The sequence below is a fragment of the Gorilla gorilla genome, chromosome 20, assembly GCF_029281585.2.
Source record: "Gorilla gorilla gorilla isolate KB3781 chromosome 20, NHGRI_mGorGor1-v2.1_pri, whole genome shotgun sequence".
NCBI classification, from domain to species: domain Eukaryota; kingdom Metazoa; phylum Chordata; class Mammalia; order Primates; family Hominidae; genus Gorilla; species Gorilla gorilla.
Window position 1 is genome coordinate 64,507,443 of NC_073244.2, and position 18,567 is coordinate 64,526,009.

Below are 18,567 nucleotides of genomic sequence, written 5' to 3' on the forward strand. Positions count from 1 at the left end.
AGGCTAGTTAGCTGACAGAGATGGTCACCTCCATTACCAAGTAGAGCCAGGATGAACTATGTGTGACCAAGGGCTTTTCAAGTCCTCTTCCCTGAGGACTGATTAGTATTTATCTTGAAAACATGTCCTTAATGGGTTGTATAGAACCCTGAAGTTTCTTTCTCTCTTTTCAACCTCTTAGCTGTTTGCCTCTATTTCCCATCACATTCTGGTCTAAAGCTTATTTATTAATGAAATAGTTTTTCTTTCTTTCTCTATTATCGTCGTGGAGATGATTTCTCATTTGGGGGAAGACTCTTTGTTTTTCAATTATATTTTCTCACATTTAAAAAGTGAAGTAAAGAATATTTCCTGGGCCAGGCATGGTGACTCACGAGTGTAATCTCAGCAGTTTGGGAGGCGGAGGCGGGTGGATCACGAGGTCTAGAGATCGAGACCATCCTGGCCAACATGGTGAAACCCCGTCTCTACCAAAAATATGAAAGTTAGCTGGGCATGGTCGTGTGCGCTTGTAATACCAGCTACTCGAAAGGCTGAGGCAGAAGAATAGCTTCAACCCAGGAGGCAGAGGCTGCAGTGAGCCACGATCTCGCAACTGCACCCCAGCATGGGCCACAGAGAAATACTCTGTCTCAAAAATGAAAGAAAAAAGTAAAAAAAGAGAAAGTAATAGATCTCTTTCACAAATGTGCTGGGACAACTAACTGGATATTTACATGGAAAAGAATAATATTGGATCTCTATGTCACACCATGAAAAATTTTATTTAAAAACGGTTTAAAAAAGAAAAAGGCTGGGCGGGGTAGATCACATCTGTAATCCTAGCAGTTTGGGAGGCTAAGGAGGGCGGATCACAAGGTCAGGAGATCGAGACCATCCTGGCTAACATGGTGAAACCCCATCTCTACTAAAAATACAAAAAATTAGCCGAGCGTCGTGGTGGGCGCCTGTAGTCCCAGTTACTCCAAAGGCAGGAGAATTGCGTGAACCCGGGAGGCGGAGCTTGCAGTGAGCCAAATCGTGACACTGCACTCCAGCCTGGGTGACAGAGCGAGACTCCGTCTCAAAAAAAAAAAAAAAAAAAGAGAGAAAAGAAAAAGAGCGAGGGAGAGACGAGGGAGGGAGCCCTGCGGGAGGGGGTGTTACTTTGTCACCCAGGCCGGCCTGGACCCCCAGGTTCAGCGATTCTTCCGCCGCTGCTTCCTGAGTAGCTGGGACCTCAGGCTTCCGCCCCGTGCCCGCATCCCTGCTGTGTTTAGGCAGCAGGTGGTGACCTCACTCCTCCCTGGCCTGAGCACTCCGTCCCGCATCCCAGGCGGAGGCCCTAGGGAAGTCTCTGAAGCTGAGCACAGGGTGGACTCTCCCTCCTGAATGAATGGAGAATAGAAAGGGGGAGGATTTCTGTTATGTTCTGTGGGCCATCAGCATGAAATCATATGTTCCTCCCAGGCAGGGCTTTGCATTTCACATTTTAGTTTGCATGCCCGTTCCAGACAATTCCAGGGCTTTTGAATCATGCTTCAGCCTTCCTGGCCGCTCTCACCTCCAAAAACCGAAAAAAACCAGGCGCTGGGTGCGAGGCGGAGAGATGCACAGGTCCCGTCCCGGCCCCGCCCTCTGTCGGTTCTAAAGGGCAAGGTCTCTCTGTCTCGCGCCCCGCCTCTACCCCGCCTAGGCCCCGCCAAACTGTTCGCCGGCCCCGCCCAGGCCTGGCTTCTGTCCTGGGCGCGCAAACCCCGAGGCGGATCGCGTGGAGTGAAGGTCGTACCGCGGCGCGTGAGTTTTGCTCTGCCTTGTATTAAGTTTGCGCTTCCCAGGTCCCTGGCGCGTCTGTCCCTGGAACGTGGCGTCCCCACGGACCTGGAAATTCTCGCCTGTCTTCCTTCATCCAGAGCAAATTGAGATGTCCCCGTAAGAGTCCGGAAGTTGCTTGCTTTTGGGTTTGAACTCGTCCGGAGGCTGGTCCCAACCCCGGTCTTTCTGCTATAGGGCAATGTATACACTTCCTATCGCTTAGTTTTCCTGGTCAAAACCTTGTGCTGACTCCACCCACCCCGTTCTTTTTAAAGTCCCCGACCCGCGAGGTGGATTCCCGCCCTGGGCGCCTCCCAGCCTCTCCGTCTTCGGCCCCTGGAGCGAAGCGCTGTGTCCCCAGTCCTGGGGAGGCTGCGTCTTCTGCCTGGTCCTGGAATTCTGCAGGTGCCACCCTTGTCTTAAGGCACCGTCGCCCCCTACATCCCCCCTCGTGGTGGGCCCTGCTGCTCCCCAATTCTTCCCTTCGCAGTCACCGCTTCCCCTGAACCAGCGTAGGGCAGGTCCCAGCGGCTTGTCCTATGACACCGGGTATTCTTGCCTGCCCAGCTCCACCCCCCGGAAAATGCGCTTCTCCGCGATGCGGGTGTCTTACCCCAAACCCGCAGAGTGGTGCTGGTGGCAAGGAGAACAGAGGGAGAACCGCAGCAGGGAGGACACCGGGGGATCTGGGGTGCTAGAGAGTGGGGACAGGGGGGCGTAACAGGGAAGAGAGAATTTAACAGGGAGAGCAGAGGAGACGCAGAGATAAGAGGCGGTAATATATAGAGATTGAGGACGATCAAAAGATTGGGGAGAAGAAGCAACAAGAGGTTAAATAAGGACCGGGCGCTTTGGCTCATGCCTGTAATCCCAGCAGTTTGGGAAGCTTAGGCGGGCGGATCACCTGAGATCCGGAGTTCGAGACCAGCCTGACCAACATGGAGAAACCCCATCCCTACTAAAAATACAAAACTAGCTGGGTGCGGTTGCATATGCCTGTAATGTCAGCTATTAGGGAGGCTGAGGCCAGAGAATCGCTTGAACTTGGGAGGCGGAGGTTGCGGTGAGCCGAGATCGCACCATTGCACTCCAGCCTGGGCAACAAGAGTGAAACTCTGTCTCAAAAAAAAAAAGTGGTTAAATAAGTTGTGAGGATGGAGCAGAAGAGGTGGAAGAGGAGTAATAGAGGGAAGAAGGGGATAAATAGCAGGAGAGTAGAGGGGTACAAAATGAGGAGCACAATCCCAAGGAAAAAGAAAAGAAAACAAGAGCTAGAGAGAGAAGGGGAGAATGAGAGATATGTACAGAATTAGAGAGGGAAGCACAGTAATGAAGAAAGAGGGGCCAGGTGCAGTGGCTCATGCCTGTAATCCCAGCACTTTAGGAGACTGAGGCAGAGGGATTGCTTGAGTCCAGGAGTTCAAGACCAGCCTAGGCAAAATAGACACCCCATCTCTTTCAAAAAGAAAGAAAAAATTAACGGGGCATGATAGTGTGCAGCTGTAATTTCAGCTACTCTGTAGGCGGAGGCTGGAGGATCACTTGAGCCCAGGAGCTCCAGGCTGCTGTGAGCAGAGATCATGCCACTGTACTCCAGCCTGGTCAAAAGAGCAAGACCCTGTCTCAAAAAAAAAAAAAAAAAAAGGGTTGGGGACTTTGGGTACAGATGAGTGTGTGAGTTCATTGGATATGATTAGTTGTGACATGTTGACTTCTGTCTATATAATCTAATAACTTGTTTAAATTATACAGATGAGTTTGAGAATTTTAAATGTCCTATCTGTGAGCCATGTACGTTCTATAAATATTGGTATCAGAGGTTAGCTTCCACTTGGAATCCCTGTTCAGACCGAGGGCAGTGACATTCAATTGTGGGTCACTCTTCCCTTTTCCCATGGTGGGGTAGGAAGTGGTGGGAAAAAAAAATCGCTGTTATTACATAATACTTTTAATTAATTAATTAATATTTTGAGATAGGGTCTGGCTCTGTCGCTCAGCTGGAGTACAATGGCGTTATCTACTCTAACTGAAGCCTCGACCTCTTAGGCTCAAGCGATCCTCCTCCCTCAGTCTCCAGAGTAGCTGAGACCACAGGTGTGAGACACCAAGCCCAGCTAGTAGTTTTTTTTTTCTTTGTTTGTTTTTTTGTAGAAACAGGGTTTCAGTATGTTTCCCGGGGTGGTCTCAAAATCCTGGGCTCAAAGGTTCCTCCTGTCTTGGCCTTGCAAAGTACTGGGATTACAGGGATGAGCCACCGCGCCCGGCCTACATATTAATTATTATTATTATTATTATTATTATTATTATTATTATTATTATTAGTTTTTTGAGGTGGAGTTTCGCTCCTGTTGCCCAGGCTGGAGTGCAATGGCACAATCTTGGCTAATGAGTATCTCTGCCTTTAGGGTTGAAGCGATTCTCCTGCGATACTACCCCCTGAGTAGCTGGGATTACAGGCATGGGCCACCATGCCCTGCTAATTTTGGATTAGGAGGCCGAGGCAGGAGAATCACTTGAACCCAGGAGGCAGAGGTTGTGGTGAGCTGAGATCGCACCATTGTACTTCAGCGTGGGCAATAAGAGCGAAACTCCATCTCAAAAAAAAAAAAAAAAAAGAATGGAGCAAAACAGGAGAGGGGTATAAAATGAGCAGAAGCCCAGGGGGAAATGCAGAAAAGAAACAGATGGAGAGAGAAGGTGAGAAAGGGCTATGTATAAAATGATGGAGGGAAGCAGTAATGAAGACGAAGGGGGACCCTGGGTGCAGATGAGTGGTGAGTTGATTGGATGTGATGATGAAGTGATGACATGTTGTTTTCTCTCTTTATAAGGTAACAAATTTAAAATTAGTTTAAATTATACAGATGAGAATGAGAGTTGCCAAACTCCTGTGTCTAAGTGTGGTGCATTTTATAATGATGGCGTCAGAGGCAGCTTCCCTCTGCAACCCCTCTTCAGCCAGAGGACAGTGACTTGACTCATTAGTTGTGGATCACTCTCTTCCCTTTTCATGGCTGGGGTTGGGAGTGGGGGAAGAGAAGTAGGGTAAGAAGTGACTGACTCTGTTACTATATGGAACGTGATGAAAGGAGTATTAAAAGTGCTTTTGTTCTCTTTTTGTAATTGGTTTCCTTTTTTCTAGTTCCTCTTCATTTCATTTTTTTTTTTTTTTTTTAATTTTTGAGATGGAGTCTCTCTCTGTCACGCAGGCTGGAGTGGAGTGGAGCAGTCTTGACTCACTGCAACCTCTGCCTCCTGGGTTCAAGGAATTCTCTGCCTCAGCCTCCCAAGCAGCTGGGATTATAGGCACCTGCAGCCACACCTGTCTGATTTTTGTATTTTTAGTAGAGACAGTTTTCACCATCTAGGCGGGACTTGTCTTGAACTCATGACCTTGTGATCCACCACCATGGCCTCCCAAAGTGCTATGATTACAGGCATGAGCCACCACGCTCGGCCTCAGTAATTGTTTTTTATTTTTTAATTTTAGTTTTAATTTACTTATTTTTGTTGTGGTGGTTTTTTGTTTTTTTTTTTTTTTTGACGGAGTTTTGGTCTTGTTGCCCAGGGTGAAGTGCAATGGTGCGATCTTGCTCACTGCAACCTTTGCCTCTGGGGTTCAAGTGATTCTCCTGCCTCAGCCTCCTGAGTAGTTATGATTACAGGCACACACCACCATGGCCGGCTAATTTTGTATTTTCAGTGGAGACGGGGTTTCTCCATCTTGGTCAGGCTGGTCTTGAACTCCTGACCTCCGGTGATCCTCCCACCTCAGCCTCCCAAGGTGCTGGGATTACAGGTATGAGCCGCTACGCCCGGCCTTTGTTATTGTTTTGAGACACTTTTACTGTTTCCCACACTGGAGTGCAGTGGCAGGATCACAGCACTGTGCAGCGGCAACCTCCTGGGCTCAAGTGATTTTCCCACCTCAGCCTCCGGAGTAGCTGGGGCCACAGACACACCCCACCAGGTCCGGCTAATGTTTAGATATATGTATTTATTTATTGAGACTCTCTGTCACCCATTCTGGAGTCTAGTGGCACGATCTCGTCTCACTGCAAACTCCGCCTCCTGGGGTCAAGCGATTTTCCTGCCTCAGCCTCCTGAGTAGCTGGAGTTACAAGTGTGCACCACTATGCCCTGCTAATGTTTGTATTTTTAGTAGAGACATAGTTTCTCCATGTTGGCCAGGCTGGTCTCGAACCCCTAACATTGTGGTCTTCCTGCCCTGGCCTCCCAAAGTGCTGGGATTATAGGCGTGAGTCACCATGCCTGTCCTCATTGTTTTCGAAGTATGATATATTTTCAAATATTTCTCCTTTGGCCCAAGATTTCATTAGATCTTTATTTTTTAACCATTTTAAAATTGTTTCTCTATGAAATTTTTTTGAGTTTACATTGAGGTCTGTGTGCTTTCTAGTCTTTATCATATATCGAAAACATTTTCTACTATGTGATATATGTTGTTAGGTTGTTTCAGTGTGTACTTGATAATGATATCAAGGACCTTTTTTCTTTACCCTAACATGAAAATTTAGTTGAAGTAGCCTATTCCATTTTTTTTTCTTATGTCATCTGAAAAAATGGTGATCTGTGAGCTTCTAAGTAAGTGTCCCCTCAAGTCCCTCTGGTCCATAATATTCTCTACAGATGTTGAAGGATGGGCTGGATTGACTTGGAACCTTGGGTTAGCAGAGCCCATGTGTTCTTGAGAAAAGCATTTGCTCAGATCCCATTTCTACAGCTGCCTCTTTTTCAGTGTTTTAAACACCTATTGCTCTGCGTGCACAGTTGTGTGTATTTTGAACATTTTTCTGGGAGTGAGTAATGATATGTTTGGGATTGATGCCATCAGAACCTTACAACTTGAAAGAAGTTTCGTTTGCTCAGGTATATAAGATGGTCCTGGAATTTTTGTTTGTTTGTTTGTTTTTCTTTGAGATGGAGTCTCGCTCTGTCACCCAGGCTGGAGTGCAGTGGCATGATCTCAGCTCACTGCAACCTCTACCTCCTGGGTTCAAGCAATTCTTTTGCCTCAGCCTCCTGAGTAGCAGGGACTACAGGCCCCCGCCACCACGCCTGGCTAATTTGTGGATTTTTAGTAGAGACGGGATGTCACCATATTGGCCAGGATGATCTTGAACTCCTGACTTTGTGATCTGCCCACCTCAGCCTCCCAAACTGCTAGGATTACAGATGTGATCCACCCCGCCCGGCCTTTTTTTTTTTTTTAAACCGTTTTTAAATAAAATTTTTCATGGTGTGACATAGAGATCCAATATTATTCTTTTCCATGTAGATATCTAGTTAGGTATTATAAGGGTGAGTCACTGCTCCTGACTGGTCTGGAAATTTTCTAGAGGAGGAAGACCAAGGCAGCCTATTGGCCCTTTCAGGCCATCACATGGGAATCAGCCACACGTCCTTCCTCTTCACCTCAGAGCATCTCAGAATAACTTGGTGAAATGTCTCCCACTGTGAGCCTCAGTGAGCCCACCTATAACATAGAGGTGAGGAATAAGACCGGAAAAGCTCAGTCAGAGTGACACTGACCCCTGAAATGGCTGACAAAATACAGTGTGTGGCTTTTCTTCTGGGAGAGGTAGTGCTCAGTTTTAATTCGAATTTTAAAGGGATTCCAGTTCTCCAAATACTTAAAAAAAAAAAAGCACAAGATGAGCAAAATCAGGGGATTAGACTCAAATCACCTTGAACCTCATCATCTCACAGCTTTCACCCACCTACACGACTCCATGTCCCCTGCAGGCCTCGCCCCTGAGCTCTACAATCCTGTGTCCAGTTGTCTCCTCAGCTCTCTGCTGGGACATCAAACAGGCATCCCCACCTTCAGGTGTCCACAGGTGGCTTTCTAAACCCCCAAACACATTCCCTTGCAGTCTGCACATCTCAGATGAGAGTGGCTGTGTACTTCTGCAAACTTAGCCAAACTTGACAGCATGTATTTTAAATTTGGGAAATAAATTACTTTATTTGTAAGTGTTGTAATTTATAATATAAAGAGAAACTTAGATGTATATGTGAAAAGAGTGAGATGATACATCACTTCCAATTTTTTTTTTTTTTTTTGAGACGAATTTTCACTCTTGTGGCCCAGGCTGGAGTGCAATGCCACGATCTCAGTTCACTGCAACCTCTGACTCCTGGGATCAAGGGATTCTCCTGCCTCAGACGCCCGAGTAGCTGGGATCACAGTCGACTTTCAAAATGCTTTTGGGTTGTGGGAGAAACATGTTTGAAGACCATGTTCCTGTGGGTCTGTGCCCCCAGGACCTCTCTGACCTCATCTCCTACCTGTGCCCTCCTCTCTTCCACTGCTCCAGCCATGCGGGCCGCTTTCCTCTTCCTGGGGCTGAGGTTGCTCCTGTCTCAGGGCCTTCACTTGAGCTGTCCCTCTCTCTAGGACTCTTCCCCTCAGCTGCAAGTGACAAGCAGCCTTTCTTTCCTAGGTCCTTGTTCTGATATCATCTTCTCCGGGTCTCCTTTGTGATCTCCCGCAGCCCCCATTTGACACTGCGGCTGTGAAACCAGAAAATCTTACAGAGATCTCAGTTAATTTAGAAAGTTTATTTTGCCCAAGGTGGTCGGTGCAGAGCTTAATTTTATACATTTTATGGAGACATGAGACATAAATCAATGTATGTAAGAAGTACATTGGTTTGGTCTGGGAAGGTGGGAGAACCTTAAACAAAGGCAGGAAGACTTGAAGCAGGGAGCGGGCTTCCAGGTCACAGAGAAATGTGGCACAAATGGTTGCAATCTTTTGAGTTTCCTTTTTTTTGAGATGAAGTCTCCTTTTGTCACCCAGGCTGGAGTGCAGTGGCACAGTCTTGGCTAACCGCAACCTCTGCCTCCTGGGTTCAAGTGATTCTCCTGCCTCAGCTTCCCAAGTAGATGCCCAGATCTTTTTTTTGGGTGGGGGAGGCTTTGATCAGGGATGAGTCTGTGCCATAAAGGGGGCATCAGTGCAGCCCAGGTCCCCCTGCTGCCTCGTGTGTGGCGGCTTCTCCGTGAAGGAAGTGAGATCTGAAGACCGGGGTCAAACATACACTTGTAGGTCTTCCTGTGGGACTTTCTTACCTCTGCATGATCTCTGGGGCAGTGGGGGACTTCTTTCTACAGGGTGACGTCTCCCGGTTCATGTGTTTTTGTCACAGGAAGGGAGTGAGTCATTTCTAACATGAAGTCTTATTTTTTTTTCACGTACAGGATTGATTTCTAAAGACTCATGTTACGTGAGGAAGCAGCTCAGAAGAGGAAAGGAAAGGAGCCAGGCATGGCTCTTCCTCAGGTGAAGTGATATTCCTCTGTGGATTAATCTGTCTCTTTCCTTTCTGAAATGCCAGGTATTGTAGCAGCCAGTCTTTTCTGAGTCTGAGGCATTTTGCCTGACACGTTCGCTCGCACTCACCCATGCCTGCCCTCAGTTCCTCTCACCTACTCTGAGATTCCATCTCCTGTGACCCAGTGACATGAACTTGGGAAGAGGCTCCACTGGGCATGGTCTTGGGAAGGGCTCACACCCAGACATGGATTAACATGGGGTGTGGGCCCGTTGATGTCAGAGCTGCTGGGCAGCCTGGATTGATGAGGGGCCACATGTGGATGTCAGCTCAGAGAAACTACATATGAAATACGTATGTTAATGTGCCCAGATATGTGGTAAATCCTGGGAAAGGAGGCGAATAAGAGGAGATGTTTTGTATCTGATTTGGTAATGCATTTGAAGCCACACTAGGAGATCAAGATGTCTCTGTGTCCAAATTTTTTTTTTTTAAGAGACAAAATGTTGGTCCCAGTGCAGTGGCTTACACCTGTAATCCCAGCATTTTGGGAGGCCAAGGCAGGAAGATCACTTGAGGTCAGGACTTCGAGACCAGCCTGGCTAACATGGCGAAACCCCATCTCTACTAAAAATACAAAAATTAGCTGCATGTGGTGGTGCATGCCTGTAATCTCAGCTACTCTGGAGGCTGAGGTAGGAGAATCACTTGAGTCCAGGAGGGGGAGGTTACTGTATGCCGAAATTGTGCCACTGCACTCCAGCCTGGGAGACAGAGTGAGACTCTGTCTCAAAAGAAAAGAGAGAGAGAAGGTGTCACTCTGTGGCTTAGTTCTGGAGTACAATGGCACAATTCAGAGTTTACAGCAGCCTCAAACTCCTGAGCTCAACTAATCCCTACTGTAGCCTCCCAAAGAGCCTGAATGATAGGCATGGGTCACCATATGTATGTGTGTATATTATGTATGTATTTATTTATTTTAAGATAGAGTCTCACTCAGTCAGCAAAGCTGGAGCGCAGTGGTACGATCTCGGCTCTCTGCAACCTCCCTCTCCCAGTTTCAAGCAATTCTTCTGCCTCAGCCTCCCAAGTTGCTGGGACTACAGGCATGCACCACCACACCCAGCTAATTTTTGTATTTTTAGTTGAGACGGGGTTTCATCATGTTCGTTATGCTGATCTGGAACTCCTGACCTCATGATCTGCCTATCTCGGACTCCCTAAGTGCTGAGATTAAAGGTGCGCACCACCATGTCAGGCCTTATTTTTATATTGTATTTTTATTTTGTTGTCTAGGCTGGAGTGCAGTGGTGCAATCAAAGCTTGCTTTAGCCTTGATATCCTGGCCTCAAGTGATCCTCCCCTCTTGGTCTCCCAAATTGCTGGCATTCCAAATGGGAGACAGCTAGCTTGGCTGGACTCTGCACATTTTTGAGATGGAGTCTCACTCTGTTGCCCAGGTTGGATTGTAGTGGCGGCATCTCAGCTCACTACAACCTCTGCCTTCTGGCTTCAAGCAATTCTTTTGCCTCAGCCTCCTGAGTATCTGGGACGGCATTCGCTGTCACGCCTGGCTAATTATTTTGTATTTTTAGTAGAGATGGGGTTTCACCGTATTGGTCAGGCTGGTCGAACTACTGACCTTGTGATTTGTTCACCTCGGCCTCCCAAAGTTCTGGGATTACAGGCCTGAGCCACTGCACTTGGCTAAACTCTGCACTTTTAATGACTGTGAATGCAATGGAAAGTGGAGATAGGCATCAGTGGTACAGGATGCTTTATTACATCATTGATTTTATTTTATTTTTAAATTTGTTTTGAGTTGAGTCTCTGTTGTCCAGGCAGGAGTGCAGTGGTGTGATTTTGTTTCACTGTAGCCTCTGACTCCCGGATTACAGTGATTCTGTTGCCTCGGCCTCTCCAGTAGCTGGGATTAGAGGTGGGCCACCACATGTGTAATGGCATGATGTGATGTGTGTGCATGAATACATGGGTGGATAAGCCCGTGGTTTATGTAGAAAACACAACATTTGCAATAAGTTTTATTTTTTATAATAATTGTAATGATTTTAAGTATTTTTCATTGTTGTCAACTATCACAATAATGAGTTAATGGTAAGATGGGGCCGGGCCCGGTTGCTCACACCTGTAATCCCAGCACTATGGAAGGCTGAGGTGGGTAGCTCATGACGTCAGGAGTTCAAGACCATCCTGGCTAAGATGGTGAAACCCTGTCACTGCTAATTATACAAAAATTAGATGGATGTGGTGGCAGGTGCCTCAAATCCCACCTACTGGGGAGGCTGAAGCAAGAGAATTGCTTGAACCTGGGTGGCACAGGTTGCAGTGAGCTGAGAGATTGTGCCACTGTATTCCAGCCTGTGCAATAGAGTGAGACTCCATCTGGGAAAAAAAATAAATAAGAAGTATTGGGAAGGATTATATGTATGCCTGTGTGTGTCCATTCAGCGACCTTGTAGGATGATCCATGTTCTTACCCTGGGACCTTCATCACATTCTCTGCGCTAGATAAACCCGTGTCAGTTTAGTTTAAAGCTGTATCTGTTACTTCAGCATTTATATTCAAATGTGAATCCCAGACATCTGGATTCAGTGCTTGTGTTGACATTTTTAGCTATTTGATTTGTGGTAATTTTCCTAGTATGTGTGATGCACTTGTCTCCAAGTACAGATCTTTCTTCATGGGACAGTATGTTATTTTATGGCTTAAGACATGGGAAGCACTTAGAACAGTGTATAGCACATGGGAAGCATTCAAAAATGTTAGTCATGGCTATTGCTGTCATCATAACAGTTTTGTTTTTTTTTTTTTTTTTTGAGACAGAGTATTGCTTTATCACCCAGGCTGAAGTGCAGTGGCATGATACTGGGTCATTGCAACCTCTGCCTCCTGGTTTCAAGCAATTCTCCAGCCTCAGCCTCCCAAGTATCAGGGATTACAGGCACCCACCACCACACCCAGCTAATTTTTGTGTTTTTACTAGAGAAGGGGTTTCACTGTGTTCCCAGGCTGGTCTCAAACTCCTGACCTCATGATCCACCTGCCTCGGCCTCCCAAAGTGCTGGGATTACAGGCATGAGCCACTGTGCCTGACCGATCATGATAGTTTTTAGATTTGGACTTTTCTTTCAAAGCCAATGGACTCTGTCCTCTCTGAAACACTGCTTGTATCTTAGTTCATCTAGAGACTAAATATCACCTTGTATGTTGAACATAATATCTGACATGTCTGTAGAGAGAACCCTGTGTTTGCTTTTTTTTGAGATGGAATCTTGCTCTGTTGCCAGGCTAAAGTGCAGTGGTGCGATCTCGGCTCACTGCAACCTCCGCCTCCTGGATTCAAGCGATTCTCCTGCCTCAGCCTCTTGAGTAGCTGGAAGTACAGGCCTGCGCCACAACACCCAGCTAATTTTTGTATTTTCAGTAGAGATGTGGTTTTGCCATGTTGGCCAGGATGGTCTTGATGTCTTGACCGCATTAGCTACCTGCCTTGGTCTCCCAAAGTGCTGGGATTACAGGCGAGAGCCATTGCCTGGAATTGCTTTTTTTTTTTTTTTTTTTAGATGGAGTGTCAGTCTGTTGCCCAGGATGGAGGGCAGTGGTGCGATCTTGGCTCACTGCAGCCTCCATCTCCTGGTTTCAAGTGATTCTCCTGCCTCAGCCTCCTGTGTAGCTGGGATTACAGGTGCCTGCCACCATGTCCGTCTAATTTTTATATTTTTAGTAGAGACAGGTTTTCACCATGCTGACCAGGCTGGTCTCAAACTCTTGACCTCAAATAATCTGCCCAACTTGGCCTCCCGAAGTGTTGGGATTACAGGCATGAACCACCTCGCCCGGCCCTGTGTTTCCTTTTTATTCATATAGTTTTTATATTGTCCATAAAATTGAGACTTCCATAGTGACTTATGGGATCTTAAAATCTTTCAAGGAAAAGTACAATAAAATGCAACTATACGGAAAAAATATTCAAAAATACCTTAACATCCTTTTGTCAGAACACAGTCTTTGATCAAATCAATACTTATTTTCCCTTTTCTCATTTTCTGTGAAGGTGATAACTCAATCCTCCATAATGTTTTGTTGAAATGTATGTTTCATTTTAGGGACGCTTGACTTTCAGGGATGTGGCTATAGAATTCTCATTGGCAGAGTGGAAGTTCCTGAACCCTGCGCAGAGGGCTTTGTACAGGGAAGTGATGTTGGAGAACTACAGGAACCTGGAGGCTGTGGGTGAGGAAAATGTCCCTGCAGACATGAGGAGTCTCCTCTTGTCTATCTTGGCTCTTCCTGGTTTTGTATTCTCTTTTGTGATTTTGCCCCATCCATGCTCTTTTTTTTTTTTTTGACATGGAGTTTTGCTCTTGTTGCCCAGGCTGGAGAGCAATGGTATATCAGTTCACCATAACCTCCGCCTTCTAGGTTCAAGTGATTCTCCTGCTTGAGCCTCCTGAGTAGCTGGGATTATAGGCATGCCCCCCACGCCCAGCTAATTTTGTATTTTTAGTGGACACGGGGTTTCTCCATGTTGGTCAGGCTCGTCTCTAACTCCAGACCTCAGGTGATCCGCCCACCTCGGCCTCCCAAAGTGCTGGGATTACAGGCGTGAGCCACCATGCCCCGCTCATTCTGGTTTTTGAGGAGCATCACAGAAGCATCTCTCACTGGCACTGTGACAATGTTTATCCCATAAACTAATGATCATCTTCTCTAAGCAGCAGTCAGTGGTGTTGCAATTCCTCCCAGCGAGGACATCATTCGGGCTCACAGCCTCATATGTGACTGAACTCTTGTTCATGTCACATTTTTCACACCAATATGTGTCATTGTTCATTTTTAACAAGAAAACCTATGTTCAGTTTGTTGTAGGGTCAACCCTGTAAGAGATATGGTTTTCATCAATCTTATTGAGGGAGCTTGTGAGGTTGAATGAGGTTTCTGTAGTTTAGTTCTACTGTCATTTCCTTAAGACACAGTGCCTTTCAACTTGTTCGTTTCTGTGTTGTTGTTGTTTTTTTCTCATAGTCTCGCTCTGTTGCCCAGGCTTGAGTGCAGTGGCATGATCTTGGCTCACTACAACCTCCACCTTTTGGGTTCAAGTGATTCTCCTGCCTCAGCCTCGTGAGTGGCTGGGATTACAGGCATGTGTCACCACACCCGGGGAATTTTTGGTGGTTCCATTACAGATGGCGGTTTCACCATGTTGGCCAGGCTGGTTTTGATAGCCTGGCCTGACGTGATTTAGCTGCCTTGGATTCCCAAAGTGCTGGGATTACAGGCATGAGCCACAGCCCCTGGCCCATCCGAGTTGTTTTTAAGGCTGAATAATATTCCATTGTATGTGTATACCACATTTTCCTCACATATTTATCTGTTGATGCACATCTTTACTATTATAAATAATACTGCCTGGCTGGGTGCAGTGGCTCACGCCTGTAATCCCAGCAATTTGGAAGGCTGAGGTGGGTGAATCACCTGAGGTCAGGAGTTCGAGTCCAGCTTGGCCAACTTGGTGAAACCACATTTCTATTAGAGGTACAGGTTTTTTTTTTGTTTTTGTTTTTTTTAAGACGGAGTATTGCTCTGTCACCCACGCTCAAGTGCAGTGCAGTGGTGTAATCTCAGCTTACTGTAACCTCCACATCCCAGGTCAAGCAATCTCATACCTCACGCTTCTGAGTTGCTGGGATTACACACATGCACCACCATGCCCGGCTAATGTTTTGTATTTTTTTAGTAGAGGCAGTGTTTCACCATGCTGGCCTGGCCGGTCTTGAACTCCTGACCTCCTGATGCACCCGCTCATCCTCCCAATGTGCTGGTATTACAGACATGAGCCACTGCACTCAGCCTGGCTCTGTTTTCACAAACGCATCTCTACCTGCTGCGCCAGGGGATCCTTGTTCACCCGCATCGTCTACTGTACTCTTCATAGAGTTTACTTGTTTGTTTGTGTGTATGCATTTCTGGTATCTACACAGGGGATATTGTTGAGTATATTCTTGAAACTAGAAATCAGAGTCACTTAATTTAAGGACGTAAAACTGCTTTCACCTCAGGCCACCATACTGCTGCTTTTTTGGATCTCTTTCATTCTTGTCCCTTGCCCATATTGTAATTTGAATATTTAACCTTGGGTCAATATTTTACCATTTGCTCAATTAGTTCCACTTTCATCCAAGCTCAAGATTTGGTCTATCCTAGTGGAATTATATTCCCACAGACATGCATGCACAAAGTTCACTCCTACATGTCCATTACTTCCTGCTCTCCACCCTTGCCCTTCCTTTCCTGGCCTTGACTCACATGATACATTGATCTGGATGCAAATACTGTTTCTTTCCAGCCTATTGATTTTGTAATGCTGAACACCCCAATTTCCCTGTGAGCCCCTCTCCTCCAACACTACTCTCCCTGATTAAGTGAAGACCTTATTCATCCACTGGACAAAATTATAGGAGGCTGCCCAAATCAACATGTGCAGGGCGTGATGACTCAGCACATGATCCATGAGGGATGGCTTTAGAACCACTGTCAGCAGCACAGCTCAGTCCTTGTGTCCCAGCTCAGCCCTTGTATCCCCCTTGATGTACTTCTTTCTGTTCTCCTTGTATTTTCTGGTCTGGTCATTTTCTGTACTGCCTGCGCTGACTATTGTGCCTAAGAACATGTCATGGGATCCTTCATGCCCAGGATCAAGTCTTGTCCCTCACTTACCTTACGTGCAAACTGGGGTCATGTCCATGAACACTGTGGGCCTCCTGTCGTTATTTGAGAAATAATGATAATTTGCCTCCAGGGTTGTTTTTTTTTGTTTGTTTTTGAGATGGAGTTTTGCTCCCGTTGCCCAGGCTGAAGTTCAATTGCACAATCTCAGTTCACCACAACCTCCACCTCCCGGATTTAAGCGATTCTCCTTCCTCAGCCTTCTGAGCAGCTGAGATTACAGGCATGCATCACCACACCTGCCTAATTTTGTATTTTTAGTACAGATGGGGTTTCCCCATGTTGGCTAGGCTGGTCTCAAACTCCTGACCTCAAGTGATCTACCTACCTCAGCCTCCCAAAGTGCTGGGATTACAGGCATGAACCACTGTGTCCGGGCTATTTTTTTTTTTTTTTAATGGAGTTTCCCTCTTGTTGCCCAGGCTGGAGTGCAATGGTGCAATCTTGGCTCACTGCAGCCTCGACTTCCTGGGTTCAAGTGATTGTCCTGCCTCAGGCTCCCAAGTAGCTAGGATTATGCCTGGCACAAGCCTGGCTAATTTTTGTATTTTTAGGAGAGATGGGGTTTCTCCATATTGGTCAGGCTGGTCTTGAACTCCCAACCTCAGGTGATTCATCCACCTGCTTTTTAAAACAAGTGAATACTATTAGATGGCTTCATATAAGTTTTATAGTACACACTCAACTTCCTTTGTTTAATAAGATTTTTCAGCCTTCAGTGATGTTGATGATGAGATGCCCCTTTTCCTGCCTCACTCATCTCACTGTTCTGTCAGAAATAGCTTAGACTGGCCAGCTTCAGTGGCTTTCACCTCTAATTCTAGCACTTTGAAAGGCTGAGGTGGGTAGATGGCTTGAGGTCAGGAGTTTGAGACCAGTCAGGCAAACATAATGAAACCTTGAATCTACTAAATTAAAAAAAATTGGGCATGATGACTCATGCCTATAATCCCAAAATTTTTGGAGGGCAAGACGGGTGGATCACCTGAGGTCAGAAGTTCGAGACCAGCCTGGCCAACATGGTGAAACCCCGTCTCTAGTAAAAATACAAAAATTAGCTGGGCGTTTTGGTATGCACCTGTAATCCCAGCTTCTTGTGAGGCTGAGACAGGAGAGTCACTTGAACCTGGGAGGTGGATGGTGCAGTGAACCATAATCATGCCACTGCACTTCAGCCAAGGTGACAGAGTTATATTCCATTTGCCACCAAAAAAAAAAAAAAGTTAGCCAGGCATGGTGGCATGTATCTGTACTCCCTGCCTAGCTGTTAGTCCATTCTTAGTTCTTAAAATGTATATTTTCTTGACCTCACACATCAGAAGGTAGTGATCTTAACATGTATTTCAGTTCTTATATTGTGTGCTGGTGGTTAAGTAGAAGTTGTGGCTTTTTTCTTCAGAGGAAGTTGTTTAGAATTCTGCGGGCTGTATGAATGTACTTATTTGCTTGCTGGTTTTATCATGGGTTACAATATTTTATTAATTAATTTTATAATTTTGCATATGGCTTTTCGGTATGTGGTATGCAATATAACTGACACACTCCACTCATTAATGTCACAAAGTGCCACCAGGTGCTGTGGCTCACACCTGTGATCCCAGAAATTTGGGAGGTCAAGGGGGGTGGATTACTTAAGGTCAGGAGTTTGAGACCAGCCTGGCCAACATGGTGAAACCACATCTCTACTAAAAATACAAAAATTAGCCAGGTGTAGTGGTGTGTGCCTGTAATCCCAGGTACTCAGGAGGTTGAGGAAGGAGAATCACTTCAACGCAGGAGGCAGAGGTTGCAGTGAGCTGAGATTACACCATGACGCTCCAAGTTGGAGTGCAAGACTCCTTCTCAAAACAATAAAAATGGAAAAAAAATTTTTTTTTTTTTTGAGATGGAGTCTCACTCTGTCGCCCAGGCTGGAGTGCAGTGGCATGATCTCGGATCACTGCAAAGTCCACCTCCTGGGTTCACACCATTCTCCTGCCACAGCCTCCCGAGTAGCTGGGACTGCAGGTGCCTGCCACCACGCCTGGCTATTTTTTTGTGTTTTTAGTAGAAATGGAGTTCCACCATGTTATCCAGGATGGTCTCGATCTCCTGACCTCATGATCCGCCCTTCTCGGCCTCCCAAAGTGCTGGGATTACAGGCATGAGCCACCGCACCCGGCCCAAAAATTTTTTCAAAAGTCACTAAGTGCCTGTTCTGTGTAGATATATATAATTTTATGACATTTATTTAGAAAAATATTGTACTAACTTTTTTCTTTTTTTTCTTTTCTGTTTGAGGCGGAGTCTACTTTGCCACCCTGGCAGGAGTGCAGTGGTGTGATCTCGGCTCACTGCAACCTCTGCCTCCCGGGTTCAAGTGATTCTTGTGCCTCAGCCTCCTAAGTAGCTGTGACTACAGGCACGGACCATCACACCTGGCTAATTTTTGTAATCTTTTCTTATCTTCTCAGTGCTGTAATTGTTTGATAATACAGAATTTCCAGTGCTTTTGGTTATCCTTACATGAGCTTGTTGTGGATTATTTACCAATATAGTATGTTGTGTGGTTTTTTTTTTTTAGCATTTATTTGTACACAGTAAATATGGTTTAAATATGAAGAATATATATTTTTCTCTTCCTTGATGTGACAGTGATATGTTTTTTGCAAATTGTGATGCACTTCAAGGTCACAGTGGAAAAATACTCCTTACTTTAGGCTTATACATATTTGTGCCCTGTCA

General features: G+C 46.0%; 1 protein-coding gene across 5 annotated transcripts in view; it reads left to right on the top strand.

Moving 5' to 3' along the window:
• The window catches only part of ZNF808 (zinc finger protein 808), a 41,101-nt gene that overhangs the window by 6,609 nt on the left and 15,925 nt on the right, over positions 1-18,567 (top strand). For 2 of the 5 annotated variants that reach the window (XM_019015233.4, XM_019015232.4), the window contains 2 exons: positions 9,022-9,103; positions 13,224-13,350. In XM_019015233.4, the coding sequence (XP_018870778.3) occupies positions 9,041-9,103; positions 13,224-13,350 (190 nt within the window). In that variant the 5' untranslated portion in view covers positions 9,022-9,040. Of the gene's footprint in view, positions 1-1,138; positions 1,777-9,020; positions 9,104-13,221; positions 13,351-18,123; positions 18,274-18,567 lie in introns of those variants that run through there. The other 3 variants (XM_055370350.2, XM_055370351.2, XM_055370352.2) reach the window with 3 other exon arrangements.